The sequence below is a fragment of the Epinephelus moara genome, chromosome 19 (assembly GCF_006386435.1).
Source record: "Epinephelus moara isolate mb chromosome 19, YSFRI_EMoa_1.0, whole genome shotgun sequence".
NCBI classification, from domain to species: domain Eukaryota; kingdom Metazoa; phylum Chordata; class Actinopteri; order Perciformes; family Serranidae; genus Epinephelus; species Epinephelus moara.
In genome coordinates this window covers 30,631,996-30,658,441 of record NC_065524.1, presented here as the reverse complement: position 1 = coordinate 30,658,441, position 26,446 = coordinate 30,631,996, and the positions used below count along the sequence as shown (strand labels likewise).

The 26,446-nt window shown below is 42.1% G+C and overlaps 1 protein-coding gene across 1 annotated transcript in view; it reads left to right on the top strand.

Moving 5' to 3' along the window:
• mmrn2a (multimerin 2a) overlaps positions 1-26,446 on the top strand; it is a 43,048-nt gene that overhangs the window by 11,013 nt on the left and 5,589 nt on the right. Inside the window, exons 2-9 of the mRNA XM_050071169.1 lie at positions 4,451-4,573; positions 6,112-6,218; positions 8,066-8,146; positions 13,803-14,126; positions 23,028-23,476; positions 23,754-23,957; positions 24,766-25,233; positions 25,503-25,866. Of these exons, the coding sequence (XP_049927126.1) occupies positions 4,451-4,573; positions 6,112-6,218; positions 8,066-8,146; positions 13,803-14,126; positions 23,028-23,476; positions 23,754-23,957; positions 24,766-25,233; positions 25,503-25,866 (2,120 nt within the window). The remainder of the gene's footprint in view (positions 1-4,450; positions 4,574-6,111; positions 6,219-8,065; positions 8,147-13,802; positions 14,127-23,027; positions 23,477-23,753; positions 23,958-24,765; positions 25,234-25,502; positions 25,867-26,446) is intronic.

Below are 26,446 nucleotides of genomic sequence, written 5' to 3'. Positions count from 1 at the left end.
GAACCACATGGTCACTAAAATCCCCCACATTTCGGGGCCTATAAGCCACATGAAACAAAGCAACAGGTCCCTAAAAAACTAAAAAACACCCACATTTGGGGCCTGAAAAGCTGCTTGAAAAAGAGCCACAGGTTACTAAAAAACATGCACATTTGGTGCTTAAAACGCCTCTGGAAAAAGAGTGATGACTCTTCAAAAACAACCAGTTTTGTTGTTTGTTGGTCTTGAACAGTGATCTGCAAAGCGTCACTCCATCTACCATCACCTCCACCTCCCACTGACAAAGTTAGCTTAACGACATGAGTTGGCATTGTGCATTCCTGCAGACGAATACGTTACATTTCCATGTTTATTAGTAGTTTGTTTATTGTAGTGTCTGGTTTCATTTGTGTTGATTTTCGTGTTGATTTTGTCTGCTGGTTGTCGTATTATAAATGCTTCTCTTGTAAAGGAAAAAAAAAGATCTCAATCTCATCAAGACTTCCTGATTTAATAAAGTTTATGGACATGTGTCCTCATCACTATCTATCACATCCACAAATGCAATTTAATGTTTTTAATTACAGTAACAAAAACCAGTCCGTTATCATCCTCTCTAAACAGCTGAATGTTGTACGGAGACACTAGAGATTATTTTGTATATTTATTTTTCGTTATTTATCAAGTAACCTAAATAATAGACACAGAGCAAATAAAGTTAAGCTCTTGTACGCTCTCTTCCTTCTGTCTCAAGCTTCGCAGTGTTCTCATTGATAACATGTGGAGAGCGATTAGACTTGGTATTCATCTCCTCCCCCGGTACACAACTCTGACAATAAAAAGGTTCGTGGTCGACCCACACAGTTGGATCAGGAGGAAGATCAGTCAGAAATGTACAAATTAGACCATAACCACGCTCTGTTGGAACTTTAAGGGGGGGAGGATTATCTCACCGCCCCAAATCACATCTGATTACCGAAATTTACGTGCACACACTCTGGCTCAAGATGGAGAATATTTGAACATTTTTACAGGAACGGAAAAGAGAGGGATGTTAATCTATTAATGAAAAGTGAGATTAATGTAAGTCTGTGTTTGTTTACCGAGCGTGTTTGTGTTTGGAGTCACTTCCAGAAACACGGGGAATGATTGTGAAACATGAAAGTGGAGCTGAACTCTCCGAGCTGTTAGTGACACTGTCAGCCAGACTCAAGCAGACAGGAAGTGATGAGGCAAACAGTCCAATATCAACATTACAACATTACAGTAAACACACACCAACATCGTGCAGGGGCGACTCCACAGCGGATTTGACGGAGGGGGCACAAGGTGAAAGACTCGAGCGAACGAGACAATGGCCAACGAAAACAAACAGAAAGCAGCAATAACAGTTCAGAAATAACACATACAATCACAAACATGCTTTATCTCTGCCGATCAACTTCCAAATAATCATTCAGTTCTTGGATTGATTTCTTTCGTTTCAGACAGGTTTAGATCTTAAATGTGTTGTTCAGGCCAGTTTTGTTATTTGTAAAATGATTAAAACTATGTTAAGACTCACATTTGAAGTCCTGGTAAAAATGAAATAAACAATAAACAATTTTAAATATTCTAATCTGAAATAATATCAATTAATAGCTGCTATTTGTGAGTCCTAATATGCTCTGTGTGGGGATTTGCATCTCTTTGTCGTCATTTTGCACATCTTTTTAGTCCCTTTGCTTCTCTTTGGGGTTGTTCTGTGTCTCTTTGTAGTTGTTTTGAGGCTCTGTGGTCACTTTGCATCTCTTTGTGGTTGTTCTGTGTCTCTTTGTTTTTTTTAAAAAAAATGTTTTAATTTTATATGCTTTATTGTGGTTGTTTTGAGGCTCTGTGGACTCTCTGCATCTCTTTGTGGTTGTTCTGTGGCTCTTTGTAGTCCCTTTGCTTCTCTTTGTGATTTCTTTGTGTCTCTTTGTAGTCGTTTAGAGGTTCTGTGGACGCTTCCTATCTCTTTTGTGGTTGTTCTATGTCTCTTTGTGGTAATTTTGCATCTCTTTGTGGTTGTTTTGTGTTTCTGTAGTCATTCTGAGTCTTTGTTGCTTCTCTTTGTAATCTTTTTACATCTCTTTGTAGTAGTTGTGCGTCTCTTGGTAGTTGCTTTGCATCTCCTTGTGGTCTTTTTGCATCTCTTTTGTAGTTGATTTTGCATCTCTTTGTTGTGGTCTTCTGTCTCTTTGTAGTCATTTTGAGGCTCTGTGGTTGCTTTGCATCTCTTTGTGGTTGTTTTGCATCTATTCATAGCCATTTTGAGTCTGTGATTGTTTTGCATCATTTTGCATCTCTTTGTGGTTGCTTTGCATTTCTTTGTTGTCTTTTTGTGTCTCTTTGTGGTAGTTTTGCATCTCTCTGGGTTTTTTTGTGTTTCTGTAGTTATTCTGAGTCTTTGTAGTCCCTTTGCTTCTGTTTGTGGTTGTTTAATGTCTCTTGGTAGTCATTTTGAGGCTCTGTAGTTGCTTTGCATCTCTCTGTGGGTTTTTTGCATCTCTTTGTGGTTATTTTTTATCTCGTTGTGGTTGTTTTGTGTCTCTTTGTAGTCATTTTGAGTCTCTGTAGTTGATTTGTGTCTCTGTGTGGTCATTTTGCATCTCTTTGTGATTGTTATGCAGTACTTTGTGGTCTTTTTGCATCTCTTTGGGGTTGTCTTACATTTCTTTGTCATCATTTTGTATCTCTTTGTGGTCACTATAAATCTCTTTGAGGTATTTTTGCATCTCTTTGTAGTGGTTTAATGTCTCTGTGGTCATTTTATTTCTCTTTATAGTTGCTTTGCATCTCTTTGTGGTCGTTTTGCATCTATTCATAGCCATTTTGAGTCTGTGGTTATTTTGCATTTATCTGTAGTCACTTTGCATCAGTTTGTGATTGTTATTTGTGTCTTTGTGGTTGATTTGCATCACTTTGTAGTTGTTTTTAGTCTCCTTGTAGTAGTTTGATTCTCTTTGTGGTCAGTTTGTGTCTTTGCAGTCGTTTGATTGACTTTCCAACAAGAAGCGCTAACAGATACTTAATACAGGGAATCTGGTCCAGGGGCCCCAGACCTCCCCTCTCCTGACCTCCCCTCTCCTGACCTCCCCTCTTGATTCGTGATCAACTGTTTTCAGTTAATCCAATGAGTTTTTAAGAGGCAAATTTATCTTATGTAAGTATGTTGAATGTTCTCAACCCATAAAGTTAAAACCCCTCTGGGCTCTCCAATGTGACTTCATGGTGTGTGTTTCTGCACACACACACACACGTGTTCTGTGGTGAGTAAGAGGTTCAGCAGGGTGACCCCGTCAAATCTCCAAACACACCTTATCTGACGTCTCTGACCCTGTGACCTCATCGCACACCCGTGTTTATAGTTGGCTTTATTCACCACAGATGCTCAGTGGCTCTGAGTGAAGCCTCACTATGTGTGTGTGTGTGTGTGTGTGTGTTATTGTTAATTTAGTATATTTAAATTAAGGTATGAAATCTTGTCATTTAATCTTCGTGTTCAGATTCAAACCAGCAGTGAATGTATCTACAAACAGGTACAACTGTGTTTCTCTGACCCTGAAATATCTTCCTCTGTGCCATAGCGCTCCATTGTTGTTAAATACACATCAGTGAACCACACTGTTGCACTGGGTGACACGTTCCTTCATCACCATGAACACACACACTGTAGTTTATTTTGACTCAGTCCCACACACACCAAAACTGGTCTTCAGTCCATTGCAATCCATTTTGCAGGGGAGTTAGTGAGTCGGACTTACTCAGTTTGCGTCTGGTTGAGTGTGGCTTAATGACACTGACTGCTAGCGCTAGCATCAGAGGCTGTGCTAGCTCGGACCTCCATGCTCACTGCTAAATACTTTGCGTTGAGGTGATATTTCAGGCTTGCACTACTGTGATGGTATGAAAATTCCTTACTGCAGAAATTACAGAGGACGGTGCTCCTATCAACAGTTCTGTCTGGGCGTTTCTTAAAGGTAAATGTTTCAGTCATGGGGCTGAGCAGCTTTGTCCCATCTGCCTCCATCATGGGACAAAGCAACTGTGACCTTCAATCAAAGGGCAAAGGGCACCATCTTAGATTCGCTTAGCTTAGCTTAGCTTAGCTTAGCTTAGCTTAGCACAAAGACTGGAGGTAGAGGGAAACAGCTAGCCTGGCTCAGTCCTCACTGTTTCACATGTTAAATCTGGTTTGTTTAATCATTAAGTGTAGAAACAACCAGAGTGGTATCCATCTTCTCATCTAACTCTTTTCCCCAAAAATGCAGAACTATTCTCTGAAATCCTTTAACTGAACTGTTGGTGGTCAGTCAGTGGATGGCGTCATGTTTGACCTCTTACCCCAAACAGGAAGCAGGCAATAACAGACTGCAAACAACCAAATTCTCACTCTAAGTGATCTCATCCATCTTTCTTTAACACTCACTCTGTGTGTGTGTTTGTGCAGGAACTGGTGCTCGTTCGTGCAGAGGCGTGTGGTTACCAAGGCGGTGGCATGTGGAACAGAGCAGTACACCATCAAGTCTCAAAGTCGGTGTCCGAGCGGGACGCCAGACTGTCAAGTGATCATGTGAGTACACAACCATAATAAGTACTCAGTCAAAGTGCTAATACCACACTGTAACAGCACTCTGGTTCAATAAATCAATCATTTTCACTATGGATTAATCTACTGATTATTTTATATCTTTATATTAATTCATAACATATTTTATAAAATATTCAAATGTTTTGGGTGTAAAACAAAATGTATTTGTGAAGTGACTAAAGCTGTCAGACAAATGTAAAGGAGTAGAATCAAATGAAAATACTAAAATAGAAGTACTTCAAAACTGCATATGAGCTCAGAACATGAGCAGATAAGTTAAATTCCATCGTTACATAAAGCTTCCTGTTGAGTCCTTTTATTTTGAAACTCACCACTAAAGGTGTGGCGTCCTTTAGAGGTTGGGTCATATATGTGTCCAGTTCTGATTGGATAATGGCTGAACACAGCCATTTTGTGAGGTATAAACTGGCTCTGAATTGTGTATTCTGTAACACACCTGAGGAGTGGACTCTGCTGAAACATGGTGGATAAAGTCCAGAAACTTCCAGCAGGTCAGTCAGAGCTACAGACTTACTGTTCATGTTTTTAACAGACCTCAGTGATTAAATGAGATGGAGTTTGACATCCAAAAGAAATCAAAGAATGAGCAGTCAGAGGAGATTTTCCACCATGAATCTGAAGATAAAACTGAGCTGAGAAACTTAAATTAAAAAGAATTAAAATCCTTTTAAATACCAAATATTAATTCTGAGTAGATCAGACACTGACAGACAATCCTCACCACTAGAAGTGGTTAAATCCCTCAAATCTTGCACACTGTTCCCTAAAATCCAAATTTAGAAATAAGGACTTTTAGTGTTCTAGTATATTTTAAAGAGGAATGTCTTCAGGTCTTTTTCCAGGACAAACCAACAGTTTCTAGATTCTTTAAAACTAATTTTTCACTCAGATTTCATTTATTGATAACCCAAACTAATTTTGCTGTCAATCTGCACCTTAATCCGAACACATTCCTCTCTTAAAAATAAAAGGTTTGGTGAATAAAGCAAGAGAGAAGAATTTAATGTACAGCTGACGTCCAACAACATGTCAAAGTTAAAAATGATCATAAGTGACAGGAGCAGTTAATAAAACTACCAAACTAAGAGACTGAAACGTTTTCTGAAACCTGATCCAGAGTCACAACATCTCACTTAAATACCTCATTAGTTAAATTAGATTTCCCAAATGTTCTTGTGTTCACCTCAGCTGAAGGATCAGATGGACGTGATGAGGAGTTCATACAAACTATTTGCACTCATGAAACTCTGTTGAAACCCCATCAGATCATTAATCCACACTGTTTGACTTCAGTTCCTGGAAAGTTTCTGGAGAAGTGACATTTTAATTCTGACCTGACGACAGATCTGAGATCAGATCTCCGTCCACTTGTTCCAGCTGTTTTCTGTCTCATCGATGTTTTGGATCTTTTTTAATTTAATTTCAGATGTTTTTCATTTTCAAATGTGAGTTTTGACCTCATGTGGAATTATTTTACCTCTGTGTGTGTGCGTGTATAGGTACAAGCAGTCCACCCGGCCGCTCTACAAGCAGAAGCAGCAGATCGTCACTGCTCTGCTGTGGCACTGCTGTCCGGGACACGATGGAGAGAACTGTGAGGACACAGGTGGGTCAGCAGGAGCATCACTTTGTTGTAACTGTCTCTTGTTGCCCTGGTAACAACAGTTATGGATGCAAGCAACGAAGGGGGTTTCTTTCTTTGTGTTGTGGCTTTCTAAAATCTACCTTCACACGTCACACATCACTGAACCAGAGTCGCAGTGTCTGTAAATATTGAATGAAAGAGATTTGCGGTAATTGGTGTGTTTTAGGGTCATAAATGACTGTAGAAACACTAGTTAGGTGTAAGTGAAGGTCAAAAAACAGCAACAACGGATAAGGAGAGGCAGTTTTTATGAGTGCAACGTCTTTTTTAATTAAACATCCACCTTTGAACAGCAGTGAAGTTGCAGAACTGAAACTTCTCCCGTGTGCAATCATGGAGGGGAACTATGGTGGCTATGTGAAAACTCAAATGGGCCTGTCTAGAGCCAGTGTCTGTTTTTTCTGTTCTGGGCTACTGTAGAACAACATGGCAGACTCAGTGGAAGAGGACCTGCTTTTTATAGAGATACAGACGTATCGAAAACACCATGATTCTTAGTTTGAGCTGAATATAAACTAATGAAAACATCCATCCATTTTTATCCGCTTATCCGGGGAAACATCGCAGGACAGCAGGCCAAGCAAAGCACCCCAGACGTCCCTCTCCCCAGCAACGCTTTCCAGCTCCTCCTGGGGGACCCCAAGGCATTCCCAGGCCATACAAGATATGTAGTCCCTCCAGCGTGTTCTGGGTCTGCACCAGGGCCTCCTACTAGTGGGATGTGCCTGAATCATCAGACGCCCCAGCTACCCCAAGTGACCCCTTTCGCAGCGGCTCTCCTCCGAGCTCCCTCCGGATGTCCAAGCTCTTTACCCTATCTCTAAGGCTGAGCCCAGCCTCCTTTCTGAGGAAACTCATTTCGGCCACTTGTATCCACGACCTCATTCTTTTGGTCACTACCCAGAGCTCATGACCATAGGTGAGGGTTGGGACGTAGATGGACCAGTAAATCGAAAGCTTTGCCTGACGGCTCAGCTCCCTCTTCACTGCACAAGCAGCACCAAACTGCCAATCCATCTCACGCTCCATTCTACCCTCACTCATGAACAACTATGCTTGACATAGTTATGAATATTATGTTCCATTTCTGCAAATAGACGCTCCTAAATCCTGCACACTGGACTTTTAATGTACATAAATAATATAAAAGCAATGTAGAACACAAGATTAAAGTATAAAAGCTTTTCAGGTTGTTGTCCAGTTTACATTGATATATGTGAGAAGGCTAATGTTTGCGGCTCGTCAGAGGTACCACTGACATGTCAGTCTGACTTGTGCACGATAAGAAATAAACGTGTGGGAAAAGAATCAGACGTCTGGTTTCAGTGTGTTTCTAAATAGAAACTCGACCCCTCATTCACTGTGCTCTATTTTTCTCCACAGGAGTCTGTTTTTACAAAGGCAGCTAAACTTTGATATCACTCAGGAACTTAATTTAGTCCAGACTGTGTGTGTGTGTGTGTGTGTGTCTGTGTGTCTGTGTGTGTTTGTGTGGGAAACTGCAGTATTTACCAGATATCTGAGGGAGGACGTCCTCTCACTATTCTCAGTCTCTCCTTTTGTTTGTGCTGAAACTCAAAGTTTATCACTGAAAATAAAAAAAAGTATTTCCTTTTCAGTCTCTATCCATCAGTCAGAGAGGACGAGCCTCTAAAATGAGGCTGATGTGTTATAAACACTGTTCACTGGTTGAACTGTTAAATGAGACACAACATGTGAAACTTTAGAATACATAGAAATACATGATAAAAAATATCAGCATGTATGTTTGCAGTGTGTTTAAAGCTCGTTGTGTTTGTTTCTGACAGTCTCTGATGCACAGCAGGATTCTGGGAGTGCGGCTCTGATTAGAGGATCTGAACCAGTGAGGACAGAGCTCCAAGCTCCAGGTATGAGAACCAGTGAGGACAGAGCTCCAAGCTCCAGGTATGATTGCAGTGCTCACCTCCACACACACGGACTTTAATCTCAACATCCAGCTGAGAGAAAGTGGTTTGCTTCTGTGCCTGGGAACACACACACACACACACACACACACACACACACACACACACACACACACACACACACTCTTCGTTGACAGTGTCAGAGCAGTCTGACTCATTCCTGCCTCTTCAACAAAGTGAGGAAGCGCTGAAGTGCAGAGCGACACTCAGCTTCGATAAACCTTTGGCGTAGGTCAGGAGAAGGTCTAACCTCCCTTCCCCGGAGAAGAGGGTGTGGGCGAGCTGCTCACACAGGACCCATCACCAAGGTCAACCCCCACCCACCCCGGCTCCACATTCTCGGCCTATAAACGCACAGTGACTCACACATTGAAGGAAGTGGATTACTAATACTGTTACGCACTGTACAGAGAGGTCAGAGGTCACAGCAGTCAGTCACCTGATGAAGTAACGGAAGAGAGAGCAGACAGGTTTGTTTGTTTGAACTGCAGGTCCCATATTTCAGAGTTTTAAAGGTGGACGATCAGTGTTTTTATATGTTGACCCTTTACTAGTTAGTGTCGTAGTCTGAGAGGCGTTGATGACCTTCCGCTGAGAGTTTATTGTGTCTCTCAAGTCAAAGAAGAGTCTTTACATTTCATTTGAATGAGCTCAGCTCCATGTTTACCTGTGCAGGCAACAAGCCCCTGAAACATCCACTAACATCTTGCTTTGTTTGTTTCTGCAGATCACAGATAACATTGTAACATTTATGCATCATTATGTAGCAGATATATTAAATTAAGGCACGAAAACACTTGGTTATAGTTAGGAAAAGATCATGTTTTGAAATACCCGGATTTGACACTACGGCCACCATGTCTCACCAAAAACACGCAGTTTTGCTATTTGTTGGTTCTCGAGCAGTGGTCTGCTGCTTGGCAGCTTACTCACAAAGGTATTACTCCTGACAGTTTTCCATCGGCCACTGGCGGGTGTGTGTTTTTGTTTTACACGCCAAACTCATTTTTTACCCGCCATTGGTGCTTGGTGGGTGTTAATTTTACGCCCTGGTTGTAGGCCTAAAGAAATTCTTACATTCTTCGGTTATAAAAATGTGAAGACTATTTACAGAATTAAAAAAATGTTTTAACATTTGAACAAGTAAAACTGGTGCATTTTCCTTGAAATTTTGCAGAACCTCTGCCAGAGGCTAGTCTTGAGTCTTCCTAGCTCGCTGCTCCGTTCAGCCCTCTCTGTATTTCCTCTTCACTGACAATGCAGAGGAACGTCTGCACCTTGTTGATCGTCCACATAACGAGGTTGTGCACCAATATTTTCAGAACAAAAAAGAACAGGCTGAAGTGTGTATAGTGTTTGTCGCAATCAGTGGGATATTTAGAAATAGCAGGGTTGTGCATTCAGTCCTTTTCGAGGAAGAGTGTCGATTATTTTGTTGACCAATCAACGGACTGCAGTGTTCCATGCTCCACCTTTTAACATCGGATCACTGTGCAAGGTACCCCAACAGACTCGTGATGAAAAATGAGATGAAATGAAGATGGTCTATTGGTACCATCCACAACTTTTGACAGTGGCAAAGCAACAATAATCGTTCTAATAACGAAACGAATTGAACTGAACTAAACTGACCTGGACTGCTTTGTGATAATGAGGCTTAAGTCTGTTTTTCTTCAGGCCGTCTGCAGTCGACTCAGTGGTTAGATGAACAAGGTTTAAACTGTGATTTGTCCGTCCAGTATGTTCAGCTGATATTCCTATAGTGCTAACCTTCGACTAACCTTCTGTTTCTATTGTGAAGTTTGCAGAGCTTTGCTAAAGCAACATGTTGCCTGTTAATTCTCGCTTGTGACAGACATTATTGTGACTTGACCATAGACAGGAACCTGCTCCTGTTAAACCCTGCACACAGTTTGATGCTAAGCTTGACTGCTGAGTTCTTCTCTTCATGTTGCTCAGAGGAATCTTATTCTCTTTCTAACCTTTCAGTTGTCACTGTGGTTGAACTATTGTGCAGCATTTTGTTCTCCATGTACAAAATAACATCAGTACTGTACATAACGTGAAATATTTTTGTGATGAGTGGCACTGAGAACTCTGAGAATCAAAACAGTCGATGTTTTTGGAAAGAATTCAGACTAAAATAGACCTTTGGCCTTTAGAGGCTTGATTTAACAAAGAAAGACAAACAAAGAGGCGATCACACACAAACACACACACCTCGACATGGTACAGTCCGCTCCCACCACGCCTCCGATTGAACTGACTTCCTGCGAGCTCAGGTCGACATAATTAAATCATCAGCAGAACTGTGGTGGAGCAGAAACGGACTGGACACAATAACAGGAACACCTTAAAATACTAACGCCATGACGGTGAGTCATCACAGTAAACTTTACAACCTGAGATCAGATCTGCAGCAGGTGTTTCTGTTGTTGTGTCCACTGAGAGAGAGTTAATGAAACTTATTGTTAGAGTTTCTGAAGAAAGCTGCCTGTATGCCATTAAATTTAGAAACCTGGAACTATAAAGGTGGGAAAATGCGGAGATTTCTGTGTGCAGTTTGCATGTTGTCATTATTATTTTCACTGCCTAAAACAAAGTGCATGCAGGGATACACTCTTTTTTGAGTTTGAATCTCAAAGAACATTGTACAGCAGAAATACAATGTTCATGTTACATAGTAATCCACCAGGGAGGGGCTCTTTCTTGCTACACATTCTCACTCCCACCCTGTCAAATACAGATGCTTGTTCAGTGGCCCTACACATCAAAACATAATATTAGATTATAATCCATCCATCCATTTTCAACCGCTTATCCCAAGCAAAGTATTCCAGACATCCCTCTTCCAAGCAACGCTTTCCAGCTCCTATTGGGGGATCTCAAGGCGTTCCCAGGCCAGATGAGATATGTAATCCCTCCAGCGTGTTCTGGGTCTGCCCCGGGGCCTCCTACCAGTGGGACGTGCCCAGGAGGCATCCTGATCAGAGGGAGAACCACCTCAACTGACCCCTTTTGACACAAAGGAGCAGCGGCTCTACTCCGAGCTCCCTCCTGATGTCCGAGCTCCTTACCCTATCTCTAAGGCTGAGCCCAGCCACCCCACAGAGGAAACTAATTTTGGCCGCTTGTATCCGCGATCTCACTCTTTCGGTCACTACCCAGAGCTCATGACCATAGGTGAGGGTTCGGACGTAGATGGACCAGTAAGTCGAAAGCTTTGCCTTCTGGCTCAGCTTCCTCTTCACCATGACGGTCCAGCGCAGCGCCTGCATCACTGCAGAAGCTGCGCCAAACCACTAATCCATGTCACGCTCTATTCTACCCTCACTCGTGGACAAGACCCCGAAATACTTGAACTCCTTCATTTGGACCAGTAACTCACTGCCCCAGTGATATTAACTTTGTTTGTATAGTACATATCTAAACAAAGTGCTTCACAAAGTGCATGAAAATAAAACGACAATAAGGAAAACATTAATAATAATAAAACATTATATGACGTCCTAGCCACCCCTCCAGTGTTGGTTCAGATATGGCATGTCAATATACATTAGTTTCATGCATTGTGTCTTTTCTTAAGGTTTAGGCAACAAAATCACGTGGTTAGGTTTAGGCAAAACCATCATTGTCTCTATCTACACATACTAGTACACTACATTGTCATTAAAATTGCTTTCACCCAGGACATGAACGGCAGTCTCCTGGGTAAAAGTCTGGATCCACCTCTACTCAGGCCGACCCTATGCAGACTTTCCCGCCCTTTGTACTACAGCAGTTACTCAGAGTGTCAACAAAGGGTTCTTCTGAGCATCGGTATCTGATGCTGCAGGCCACTGACTGAGAGTCTGTATTTGACAACAGGAGTGAAACAGGGTTGGCTTTTGGATGTATTTGTTGGGCCAGTGCAGTGTCCTGTTGAATGACACAGCACTGCAAGAAAAGTTGAGCCAGGTTAAACTTTTTGCCACATGACACTGCACCTTCACTGCACTGACTAAGTGGTCTTATTTAGATAAATGAGGAAGCCCAAGGTGCTCTGAATCTGACCGAACAGTCTAATGGGCCTTTTAAATTGTCACTTTTAGCCACGTAAAGTAAAGCCATGCCATGCCATGCCAATTTGTGTTTTCATTATCAGTTAACTACTGCACTAGCTTCAGTGTCTTCACTCATTTCTTTTGGGAAAATGTTTTTTGGTCTTGGTTGAAGAGTTAAAAACAATGAAGGAAACAGATTTGATGACGCTGCAAGACTTCCTCCTCTTTCTGTTTCATCTTTAGCATTGCAGTTGCAACACTGGTGTGTTTCTGCCCTCTGCGCTGACTGCAGGTCACTGATAGGGAGCTCCTTGTTCCTGCTGTCGCTCTGACTGAAAGTTCAACAATGAACTCAGAATTCCCCAAATACATCAGGCTGTTTCCCATCAGCCCCCTCTGTCTCACGCTCTACCTGTCTGTCTGACTTCCTGTTGATCTCTTTCTCTTTCAGTTCAGTTTAACAAAGCTTTAAGTGAATAATAAATGAGCCATTGGCAGTTTTATATGTCAATATAGTATTTATTATTTACTCAAATCAGCAGGATTCATCTTCTGGGAAGCATCAAGTTGTGGTTTTGAGGTTTTACTGGAGAAGTGAAAGTTTGGTGTAGTTGGTGGGGATATCAAAAAAGTCCTAGAGTGCCACAAAAAAAAAAAAAAAAAAAAAAAAAGGAAAATGTGGTGATATATAGAGAAATAAATAAAATAATAAACAAGTGAATAAAAAAGTGAAAATATAAAGAGGAATAAATAAAAGAATAAATTAGTAAATAAATAATGTGTGATTATAAAAAGGAATAAATAAAAGAATTAAATTAATTTAAAAAAATGTGTAAATATAAAAAGGAATAAATAAAAGAATAAATTAGTAAATAAAAATGTGTGAATATAAAAAGGAATAAATAAAAGAATTAAATTAATTTTAAAAATGTGTAAATATAAAAAGGAATAAATAAAAGAATAAATTAGTAAATAAAAAATGTGTGAATATAAAAAGGAATAAATAAAAGAATTAAATTAATTTAAAAAATGTGTAAATATAAAGAGGAATAAATAAAAGAATAAATATTGTGTAAATATAAAGACAAAAACCAGATAATAAGCAGAAAATAATAGATTATTATTTATTTATTCAATCATTGATTTCTGTATGTATTTCTGTATTTATTTGTTTCTGTATTCATTTTTTAAAAATATATGTATTTATATGTTTTTTTTGATGTACTGGCCCAAAGCCAGTTCATTGACAGCTTGGCCCTTCACGGAATAGCAGAAGCAAAAGGAGAAATAATGAGGAAAAACAAAAGTATAAAAATAAATGAATAAATAAAGATTAAAAATATACAGGAAAAATAAATATATACAGACATAAACAGAAATAAATGATCAAAGAATTCAACCTGCTTATAATTATTCATTTATATTTAATTTGTCTTTATATTTCCACATTTTATTTGTTCATTTATTTCCCAGTTTATTTTCTTATTCTTTGACAACTGCTTTCAGCCCTGTCGCTTTTAAACACATCATTTTCTTTTTACCTGTGCGTGCTACAGGTCTGCGACTACATCAGCAGCTCCAGCAGCAGCGTGGCGACCTGCACAGCGAGCAAAATGACCACCAACCGCAGAATGACCACCAGGCGCAGAGTGACCACCAGGCGCAGAGTGACCACCAGGCACAGAAAGACCACCAGGCACAGAAAGACCACCAGGCACTTTACGGCACAGGCTACCAGGACAACCAGCACAACACCACACACCCCACCCCGGACCCAGACCGTGGTCACAGCCCCTATTACACATCACACCACCCCCACCACCCTCAGCAGCAACACCCCCACCACCCTCACCACGGGCAGCCGAGACCCCACATTCCTGGTGAGTTCTGTTTAAATGTGATTCTGAAACTGAAACCTGAAGCCATCTTTAATATTGTTAACTCCACCTGGGCTCCATCTGCTTTGACAAGTCAAAATGTCTGCCCTGAAAACTTACATACTTTTACTAAAGTAAAAACTTTAACTTGTAACAGAGTATTTTTTACAGTATGAAATTAGTTATTTTACTTAACTAAAGGATCTTAAAACTTGTTCCAGCGTTGGTTTTTAGTAGGTTGTCTTTTTCCTGGCGTCACTGGTCAGCCTTCTCCGGGAGGTCAGACAGACACACACTTCCTCTGCAGGAAATCCTCTCTTTCTTCGGTCTCCCATACATTGTGTGTGTGTGTGTGTGTGTGTGTGTGTGTGTGTGTGGATTACAAGATGACACCATATTAGCCTGCACCTCCTGTGTCACCAGACCAGCATGTGCATTACATCACACATACACACTTCCTCCGTCCTGTGTGGAGCTTGTGTGGGGATCGGCGTCGCTCTCAGGTTCCCACAGTGCTCCGTTCACTCTGACCTTTGACCCCTGACTGGCCAACATTACATCATCCTTAAAGGAACATTCTGCAGCTCCGTCAGTCGCTCCACATACTCCGTCAGTTGTTTTAGATTTGTTTCCTTCCTTCCAGGCAGCTTTGACAGTAGAGAGCTGGACTGTTCTTAAAACCCTGCATTAAGATGATTGAAGGATGATCATGCTCCTAAATGTGTGCGTTTAATATAAATGTATATAAAATATGCTGAATCAGTTATTAGCAGCAGATTTTTTTGTCTGAAGAGTTCGAAGGGTGGTGTCTTTCACTCTTTCTAAAATGAAAAGCACGCGAGCAGATTGATAAAAACAGATTAAACTCTCTGTTTAAATAGCCGTTAGTGAAAGAAAGAGGAAAACCTCATTATAACAGCTTATTATGAACTTTTCAGCGGTTGTGTATACAGCCATTAAGTGCATTTAAGATCATGTTCCTATTTTAAAACTAGTCAGCTGGACTTTTAAGCCAATTCACAAAGTTAGGATTAATTGCTGCAACTGATAAAATCTGATAAAGATGCTTTTACGTCTGTCTGAAATCCAGGGCTGCCCCCGACTAAAGATTTTCCTCGGCATACATTAAGGTGAACCAAATAACACGTGGTGCAGCAGATGCCTTTGTTCATCCAAATTACTGCAGCAATACAAAACTCACACACTGAGTCCATTTTTTTGGATGTGTTTTGTAAATCCATGACCAGAAAAGAATCGTTTTGCACAGGAACCTTGCACGCTGATTCAGACGCGTTTTATTGTTCTATTCATTGTGAAAATCCGAAATACATGACAAACTGAAAAGACACATTTCCTCCTTTGCCTCCCTCCGCTGGAGTTACCCATCTGTCTGTCACCACTCCTTCTGTCTTTCATTTTGCACTCCCAGTCTGTCACCACATTCTGTGTGTGGTCCATATCCTCCTTCTCTTCATCATCATCCATCTGAATATCACTATCTGACCTGTTGAATGTAGCTGTCTGAGTTATGAAATGATTCTGTGCGCCCTGTTCCTCTGTCTCGTCATGGCTGTGTCTCGCCACCACATTTTCTTCACTGATTCTTGGTCAAGCTGCTCTAAAGGACGGAAAACGCAGAAAATTAAACCTGTTGTGAAAATTTGATTAGCTCAACGTGAAGTCGTATTTATTTTTAGAAGTGCAACAATTTTTGACTCAGTGTGCAAAGGCCTTTAGTCTGCTTGTTGTTTCCGTCTTATGCTCATTACACAAAAGTGGGCATGTGCAAATTATGGAGATTGTGCCTGCAAACCCCCGTCATCATTTTGTTTTGAAAAATCTGCACCTTGACCTAAAACTCCTTTCTGCGTAGAGCAGGGGCCAAAATGTAGAGGACATATCCATTTACAAAAAAAGTTATTTACATGTAAACATGGCCTTTGGCACAAAGGTCACTGCGTTAGGGTTAGGAAAACATCATGTATTGTCAAAGAATAAAAAATACCGGCTTTTGTTGCCACAAACACGGCTGGGAATGTCCCGAAATCTCGTTAAAAACACACGCTTTTCTTGTTTGTTGGACTCGAACAGAGGTCTGCTGCTGTCAGCTGCCTGGCAGCCATTACGCCATCCACCATCCGCTCCTCATCCTGATGAAAACTCAGCTCATACATGTGTAATCTGAACTACGTCACTTAGGAATGTTGACATGATGTGTGTGAAAAAATCCATGGACTGCACTAACATGCAATGCAAACATTTTATTCAGGCGACCAGGCTGCTTGTTTTTAGAGGAAAACAGATAATGATTTTGTAAATATGGAGTATGCATAAAGACTGAGCTGGCTGTTTACATATGAGACATTTCGATGAGATAACTGTAGGTATGTTGCTGTTCTTTTCAGTTCAAAAGTCCGAATATAGAAGTACTTTATAATGTGGTCATTATTTTATTTTGCTCTTTTGATTTTTTTGTGACTGGGCCAGATGTTTGTCACGACACAGAAAACAAAATTACAACAAACCCACAGAAATAAAGTTTCAACATTCAGTGAACAGACCAGGAGGTCTTCAGTTTCTTCTGTCTCTTCAGTCTCTTCAGTCCTCTCGTGCCGTCTCCTCCACTGTTTGTTGTCCTTGTTTCCCCACGTGTCTCATTAAAGTGTCATCTTACCTTTTTAATTGTGACATTTACAACAAAACGTCAGAGGAAGAAAACAGAGCCACAGTTGTGCAACAGACGTTGTTTTGTCCGGACAGGAAGTCGACTTGGCTCCAGCTCCGTAAATCACGCTGACAGTCATTAGATAGAAACACTGCCAGCTGAGCCGGGCGCGTTTGGTTTCAGCCTCCAAACGCCCCCGCGGCCCCACCTGACTGCCCTCACCCCAGCAGCTGGAGGTGACCTGGAACTTCCTGTCACAGCGTGGCCTCACTGTACTGTGACCTTTGACCTCAGGACCCTGCAGCATGTGGGGAGAGTTTGCTTTGTCGTAATGAAAACAGGTTGAGATGATGAAAGCGTGTGTTTGAGATGGTTGTGTCTGGACTGTGTCTCTAGAGGAGAGTGACAGCAGTGACCTGAGGCAAACGCACACTCGTGTTTGTGTTTCCATACCTGTGGGGACCCTCAATGCCGCAATACATTCCTGACCCCCCTCACCCTAAAGTGAACCTAAACCTGACGTGAGGTCTGAGCCTTCAAACAGCCCTTTGAAGAAGTGAACACTAAAGAAAATCCTCTTACTTAAAGGAAAAAGTCCTGATATAACTATTGTCTTTCTGTGACACGTTTGGGATTGTGTCACGTTAGTGAACCAGAGCTGGCAGGCTGAGACTGGCTGTGGTGAGAGCCCAGTCAGCACACAGAATGTTGGCATTGTAAATTTCTGCAAACCATGAACACGTAACATTTGCTTGTTTCATACGTATCATATGAAAGAGACGCCTGCCAAGCTACAGACCAGTGTTCAAGCACGACCAACAACAAAATGCAATTATTTGTTTTTCGACCTATATTCAATTGAATACAGTACAAAGACAAAATATTTAGTGTTCCAAGTCATGAACTTTATTGTTTTTCGTAAATATACACTCATTCTGAATTTCAGTCCTGCAACATGTTTCAAAACAGCTGGAACAGGGGCGTGTTTACCTCTGTGTGACATCACCTTTTCAATAAGCATTTGGGAACTGATTCTTACTTGATATATAAGACTATGCTCAGCAGTCTGGGGTCTCCGTTGTCGCATTTTGTGCTTCATAATGCACCACACATTTTCAATGGGAGACAGGTCTGGACTGCAGGCAGACCAGTCTGGTACCTGTATTCTTTTACTACGAAGCCACGCTGTTGTAACACGTGAAAAATGTGGCTTGGGATTGTGTTGATGGAATAAGCAGAGACGTTCCTCTCTGAATCTTTTATGATATCATGGATTGTATAAATCCCTTAATTCTTTGTAGCTGTGTCTTGAGAAATGTTATTTTGAAACCGTTGGACTGTTTGTCCACGCTGTTTTTAACCAAGTAACGCTGAGCCTTTCACACTCAGTAATGATACTTTAATCTGTCACCAGCTCACCTGTTTACATGTAAAATGTTCCAAACAGGTGTTTTTCGAGCATGTAGCAACTTCCCCAGTCTTTTGATGGCTTTGTCCCAACTTTTTTTAGAATGTGTTGCAGCATCAAATTCAGAATCTTACTATATAATGATGAAAACTCTGTGTGTGTGTCTGTTCCACGTTTTTCTCCTCACTGACTTGGTCAATCCATGTGAAATTTGGCACAGTGGTAGAGGGTCATGGGAGGATGCCAATGAAGCAATATTACATCAATTGGCCAAAGGGGGGCGCTATAGCAACCCATTGAAATGTCAAACTTTGAATGGGCATATCTCATGCCCCGTATGTCGTAGAGACATGAAACTTTGCACAGAGATGCCTCTCCTCATGAGGAACACATTTGCCTCAAGAACCCATAACTTCCGCTTATATAGATTTTCCGCCATTTTGAATTTTTTGAAAAACACTTCAAATGGATCTCTTCCTAGGAAGTTTGAGCGATCTGCATGAAACTGGGTGAACATAATCTAGGGACCAATATCTAAAGTTCCCTCTTGGCAAAAGTTGGAAAACTTACTAAAACTGAGCTTCTATAAGGCAATGAATATTGCGGAGGGCGTGGCTCATCACATAAAGGTGTATAACATCTCAAGGGTTTCACCCATCACCACGCAACTTTGTAGGCATATGACCACACATAATCTGAGGGGACCCCTCCATTATTGACCCCATCAAACAAAATGGGGGCGCTAGAGAGCTCATTTCTTATCTAGGAGTATCTAGGGTGGGGGGGCTGCAACAAGGGCTAGCCGCACCTTTCCCATGTGAACTACCAGTGCGCCCCACTTTTAAGTCAATACAACATATAAACACTTTACACTCCTGTGACACTGTACAGTTTTAGCCCACTAACTAATAAAGCAATCGTACTATCAAATTCACAAAAACTCTGTCTGAATACATTGCTCTTCTTAATGGGTTCAGTTGACCATTTAATCTGCAATTTCCTATGACCTGTATCCCAAACACACACCAGGTGAAACTGTACGTGGGCAACTGTGCACTCAATGGGTATGGACTAGTGAGTATATATTTACTAAAATCAATACAGTTTATCAGTGTGAACATTAAATATCTTGTCTGTGTGATGCCGTCAATTGAATTGCATCCTGTTTCTATTATGTTTTACACAGTGTCCCAAGTTTTTTTGGGGAATTGGGGTTGTACACAAAAATACAAAATGTTACTTTAGTTAAAGTATGTAAATATTATCAGCAAAATTAACTTTAAGTGTTGTTGGAGCCACAATAACAGTCTTTGTATTAGTTTTGATTCATGTTTACGTTCATGTAAATAGATGCAGTTTCGTTGTTTGTACACAGGGTGGCGCATTAGAGCAGGAACACGCAGGTAATGTAGGTTAAGGTGCAGGTGATGAGCAGCAGGTGTGTGACGGGGGAAGCAAACATTTTTTAAGTTCAGTGTGGCAGCATGAAGAGTTTGTAGCGTATGGAAACTTACCTGTGATGGACTCTGACACTGTGACGTGGACACTTAGCTGAGATGAAGTGTGGACAGACGATGTTTTACCTGTGTGAAGGTGAGCACGTGTTAAAATTAATGGCTCCCTGCACGTTTATTGTTGTTGCCATGTTCGTTAAATGTAATGTCTACTCGATTACAAGTAAAACTGTGCTATATTGAATAAAATCGAAATACTTACAAGTACAAATATGTCAAAATTGTACTTGTTTTAAAATTGCACGACTTGAGTAAATGTACTTAGTTACATTCCACCGCTGCCACCCAACAGGATATAAAGGGGTTAAAATGAGAACAACCTTAAACATCTACAGCAGTAAAATGTAACACATTAGTGCAGCAGTAATGTTGGGTTGGGAACCTTAGGGTTGCTGGTTCAAGCCCCCATTCAGACCAAATATGGAACATAGACTGGTAGCTGGAGAGGTGCCACTTCACCTCCTGGTACATCTGAGGTGCCCTTGAGCAAGGCTCGGGGCACCTGTCGATGGGCAGCCACCTCGCTCTGACATCTCTCCATTTAATGCATGTATAGGTGCTGTTTGTGCAGGTGTGTGTATTTGGGGCCTGTGTGTGTGTGTTTGGCAATAGACTGAGAAAATTGAATGTCCCCTCAGAGATTCATAAAGTATGTCTTCTTCTCCTTCTCTTTGTCCTTGTCCTCCCTTCTCCTACTTCTTCTTCTTCTTCTACTCCTTCTCATTCTTCTACTCCTACTTGTCCTAATTCTTCTTGTACTCCTACACCTCCTTCTTCTACTCCTTCCTCTTCTCCTTCTTCTACCCCTTCTTCCTCTTCTACTCCTTCTACTCCTCCTTCTTCTACTCCTTCTTCCTCTCCTTCTCCCTCTTCTTCTCCTCCTCCTCCTTCTTCTTCTCCTACTTCTACTCATTCTTCTACTACTCCTACTCCCTCTCCTACTTCTTGCTCTACTCCTTCCTCTGCTACACCTCCTACTCCTCCTCCTTCTTGTTCTACTCCTTCTCCCTCTCCTTCTCCTTCTCCCTCTTCTTCTTCTCCTACTCCCCCCTCTTCTTCTTCTACTACCTCTTCTTCTTCTTCTACCTCTTCTACTCCTCCTACTCCTCTTTCTTCTTCTTCTTCTTCTTCTACTCCTTCCTCTTCTACTCCTCCTACTCCTCTTTCTTCTTCTTCTTCTTCTACTACTCCTTCCTCTCCTTCTCCCTCTTCTTCTCCTTCTCCTCCTTCTGACAGGGAGCAATATTTTTTTAATGCAGTAGTGTAGTGAAGTATTTTCCCAGTGTGGTATTAATACTTTTACTTCAGTAAATGATCTGAATACTTCCTCCACCACTGCCTTATTTCACTTTGGTCACGCAAACTATCTGCTGCTGGTAAGAATACCTGGATACAATACCTCCACCAAGCAGCTGCCACTAAAGTTTGAAAAGATTTGATGCTTCATCTGTCAGTTCCTCAGTCAGCATGGTGTCTGAAACAGCTCCTCCATCTTCATTTCGAGTCTCTCTGGGTTAGTGGGACTGTAAATAGCAGGAAATGTAGGCACAGTTGGGTTTGTTTCAAACTCCAGAAATAACAACAACATGCAGGATCAGATGGATCCAGGGAGCCCTGAGGCGTCTCAGACCTTCAATGAATGAGGTCCAGCTGGGGGACCGGCAGCATTCTGCGGTCAGTGTGTGTTCTGGCTTCACTCTGTCGATCTCTACTGAACAGAAACAAAATGTGAAAACTCATCTAATCTCTGAGCATCTCTCCTGCTGGAAACTCAGCTTGTGTCGTTTCTGACTCTGAATCTCTGACAGCCCGTCTGTGTTTCAGCAACATCAACATCAGTGTTTTGGGAGGCGTTTTAGTTTCCCTGCTGCAGTGTTTTCCAGGCGCAGGGCCGTGCTGTGTTTATATTCCAGTTTGGAAACTAAACTGGTTCCATTTTAGAGCGGAGTCAACAAACTACTGGTCCCCCAGAGGGCCATGAATCACCAGGGAGCATGTTGAGATTAGCTTTGTGTTTTTGTGGGTGTGGGTGGGTGTAAGAAAAGCTTTTTGGGATCATATTTTTATCTTATCTCGACTAAAAATGTGAAAATCTGGTTCATATTTTCCCAGTGAATGAATCCTGATATGGTCAACATCTGGTCTTTCATCTAGCGCCACCAACAGGTCAAACGATAACATAGCATACTACCATGGTAACTGCAACTTTTTAGTGAGTAGTGTATAGTTCTTATTGAACAGCTGATAGCTTTTAGTTAGGGGCTGATGGATTTTAGTGAGCAACTGTAGTTTTTAGTGAGCGGCTGATGGTGTTTAGTGAGCAGCTGATGGTTGTTAGTGAGGGGCTGATGGTGTTTAGTGAGCAACTGTAGTTTTTAGCGAGCGGCTGATGGTTTTTAGTGAGCAGCTGATGGTTGTTAGTGAGGGGCTGATGGTGTTTAGTGAGGGGCTGATGGTGTTTAGTGAGGGGCTGATGGATTTTAGTGAGCAACTGTAGTTTTTAGTGAGCGGCTGATGGTGTTTAGCGAGCGGCTGATGGTTTTTAGTGAGCGGCTGATGGTTGTTAGTTAGGGGCTGATGGTGTTTAGTGAGGGGCTGATGGATTTTAGTGAGCGGCTGTAGTTTTTAGTGAGCGGCTGATGGTTGTTAGTGAGGGGCTGATGGATTTTAGTGAGCGGCTGTAGTTTTTAGTGAGCGGCTGATGGTTGTTAGTGAGGGGCTGATGGTGTTTAGCGAGCGGCTGATGGTTTTTAGTGAGGGGCTGATGGTGTTTAGTGAGGGGCTGATGGATTTTAGTGAGCGGCTGTAGTTTTTAGTGAGCGGCTGATGGTGTTTAGTCGATGGCTGATGGTGTTTAGTTGATGGCTGATGGTGTTTAGTGAGGGGCTGATGGTTGTTAGTGAGCAACTGATGGTTGTTAGTGAGCGGCTGATGGTTTTCAGTGAGCGGCTGATGGTTGTTAGTGAGCAGCTGATGGTTTTCAGTGAGCGGATGATGGTTTTTAGTGAGCGGATGATGGTTGTTAGTGAGCGGCTGATGGTTTTCAGTGAGCGGCTGATGGTTGTTAGTGAGCAGCTGATGGTTTTCAGTGAGCGGATGATAGTTGTTAGTGAGCGGATGATGGTTGTTAGTGAGCGGATGATGGTTGTTAGTGAGCGGATGATGGTTGTTAGTGAGCGGCTGATGGTTTTTAGTGAGCTGCAATTAATTTTTAGTGAGGTGTGAATAGTTTTTGGTGAGCAGTGGATTGTTTTTGTTGAGGAGCCTCAAATAAAAATCATTTTTATCTGTAATTGATTTTTTTTTTTTTTTTTCAGTTGTGGATGAGGTGGATGAGGCCGTCCTCCGATACCCAGATGCCCCAGCTCCCCTCCCCGTCCCCCACATGATGGCCCTGGTCATGTCCCAGCTGCAGCCCGTCCTGGAGGGCTTCAACCGCTCCCTGGAGCACCTGAGCCGGCAGGTGGGGGACCTAGCCCGTGATGTTGCCCAGCTGAGGAGCAGCCAGCTGGAGGCGGTACTGGAGGCGGGGCTGCAGGCGGGGCCCCCGGAGCCCCCAGAGCTTGATGAGGCCATGGAGGAGCGTCTGGATGCCAAACTGGACGAGGCATTTCAGCACATTGGGGATATCCGGAGCCAAATGGAGAGCCAGCGGACAGACATGGAGAGCAGGCTGCACTCCCTCCATACAATGCTGCACTACAACCTCACCAACTTTAAGACGGACATCGATATGAAGCTGAAACGCCACCAGAAGATGCTGCAGGTCAGTGGACAACAGGGACAGCTTTTTAATGAGGAATAATACGGATTCTTTCCAGTATTTATTGATCTGTCATTTTGTTTATTAATCAATTCATCGGGTACTTTATACCATTTTATTAAAATGTTTCCCGAAATTAAGTCTGAAACTTTTGAAAGGAAAAAAAAACAAACTGGTATTTTAATGTTTTAATGTTCATGAAACTGTAAACAGCAGATTTTACTTGATGATAATTACTGAACACCAAAACAGCCATTTAACCCTTAGTCTCTGATCCCAGATCAGCCTGCAGGCCATGAATGATACACTAACTGAGCTGAAGCTGGACCAGGATCAGACCACTGAAGATCAGCCGGAGGATTATCCCCCTACTCCCTTCTCGCCTCCTGCCCGCCCGCCGCCGCTGCCACAGCCCTCAGACACCTCGGCGCTCTGGGAAGCCGTCGAGCGGCTGGACAACATGGTGGTCAACAACACAGTGAAGGTGGGTCAAGCCAAAACACATTTAGATGGATAAAAAGTGACTAAAGACATGAGAGCAGTGTGTTAGATTTAGGGGGGTTTGGTGGCGAGGATTGCAGATTGCAACCAGCTGAAACTTCTCCAGGTTAGAATTCCTTCAGTGTTCATTGCTCAGGAGGTTTTTACGGGGAGTCAAATTATCTGCAGAGGTCTCTTTTACTCTAAAACAAACAGACCTGTTGATTCATACCAGTAAAAACACTGAATAAAGCAGTTTTATGCTGTGTTTTTCTGACTCTGCTCATCACATCCATACGCCCACCCCTAACTAGGGGTATGGATCCTAAAATATCGATACTCTCAATACTACATTTTCATTTTCAAGATCGATCCTAGCATCAAAAGAATCAGTTTTACTCTCTATGTTGTACCTATTTGTATTTCAAGAGTAATGCTGTCTGTGCAAACAACGTTTTGTGTTGTCTTCACTTAAACAACTTACTCCATGGACTTTCTATTTCCACATACAACATGCAAGGTACCCTGGGTGTGTTGGTTGTTGACGTTCTGGGACACCATAACAAGTTCTCTTCTTTCAAAATACCCTTCCGTTTTCACAGGAAAGAAACCAAATTTTGTGGTATGACCCACCCCTCCTGCTAACTAATGTAGCCGACGCAAAAACGCTGATGGCCCTGTCAGAGCCAGTGTTGTCTTTGTCCGTTCTGGGCTACACTCTGGTCCATTTCTGCCAATATATCATCCTAAATCTTGCACACGGGACTGTTAAAAGATGGATTAAATAAATGATTGACTGTGTTGCTGTGCAGGTGGATGGCCTGATGGAGGACATGGAGGTGACCTCCGGGGACGTAGAGCAGCTCAGGCGGGACTTCAAGGACCTGGAGAAGCAAGTCAACCGGACGGCCCGGACCACTCAGATCCAGTACATGGAGACGGGGCTGGAGGTGGAGGCGGCGAAGGAGGTGGTGCTAAGTCGGGTGGACGAGCTGGCGAGGAACCTCAGCCAGCATTCCGTGCGGCTGCAACACTTGGACTCGGACGTGGACTACTTGTTTGATGCCTTGTACAAGCAGCACAACTCGACCGGAGACTGCGACTGCAAAGGGCTGAAGGCCGCCATGGCTCGACTGGAGGGGGGCGTGGCTAACGTGACGGAGCTGGCCAATGAAAACAGACTGGCTCTGGAGGAGGAGAGTGGTGGAGGGGCGGGGCAGTGGGGCGGGGCCGGTGACTGGGAGCCAGCGGTGGAGGCACTCCAACATGGCCTCCAGCAGGTATGGAAGATAATCCCTTTTGTAGTTCTCTACTAAAGATACTGACATGATATATGTGACTTAAATTTGATTAAAAACTACAATGACCTGCTGGTTTAGGACATTATTGAGACTTTTTTTTATTGAGACATGGAAATATATATTTGTGTTTTTTAAGATGTATGTTTTCAGTAGAAACCAGTGTGCGTGGAGCTGAGAGCCACAGACAGAAAGATAAACAGTATTTAAACAAACTCTGCCATATATTTATGGCTGTGCTCCTCCTGCAGGTAAAGGAGTCTCAGGCCTCGGAGCACAGCAGGACCAGGACTCTAGAGCACAGCCTGGCGCAGCTGAGCAGCTCAGTGACAGTCAGTCTAGCCGAGGTCTCCGGCCTGAAGGATGCGGACAAGAAGCTGGTGGAAAGGATGCAACACCTTTCTGCCTCCTTCAACTCTCTGCTGAGAGACGCCATCAGACACAATGACCTGCTGGAGCTGCTGCTGGGCGAGGAGGTGCTGGAGTTCCTGGAGTGGCCCGTCCAGGACCAGGAGGCCCACTCCATCCCGGCCCTGAAGGAGCAGCTGAGGCTCCTGCAGGAGCAACTGAGTAGACACGACCTGAGCATCACCTCCCTGCTGGGCAACAAGCCAGGTATGAACCACCAGGAGATGCATGTACTCAGCTTACTTCGGTACAATTTAAGGTCCTCAAGTTTACTATTTCCATTTTCTTTCTCTGACAAGTCATAGAATAGTATGTCAAAAGTAATCATGACAAAAATCACAAAGTTCATAGTGTAGTACATCATAAAAATATAAAAGGTAATAGCATAATATGTCAAAAATATCATTAAAAACAAAAATCACAAAAGTTCATTGTAAAGAATGTCCAAAAAAAATCACAAAAGTAATGGTTTATCAAAAAAAATTAAAAATGACAAGTCATTGTGTAGTATTTTTTAAAAAAAAAAAAAATCACAAAAAGCTTTGGTATAGTATGTCAAAAAATCACTAAAAACATTTTTAAAAAATCATAGTGAAGTATGTAAAAAGAAATTCACAAAAAAAGTCTATAGTATGTCATAGAAATATTTTAAGAATTACAAAAGTCAAAGTATAGTTGTTGTTTTTTTCTAAGCCATGGAAAGGTATATCAAAAAATACCATTAAAACATCACAAAAAATGTCTCTGTAAAGGCACAAAAAAGCCAAGAAATTATCTAAAAATGATC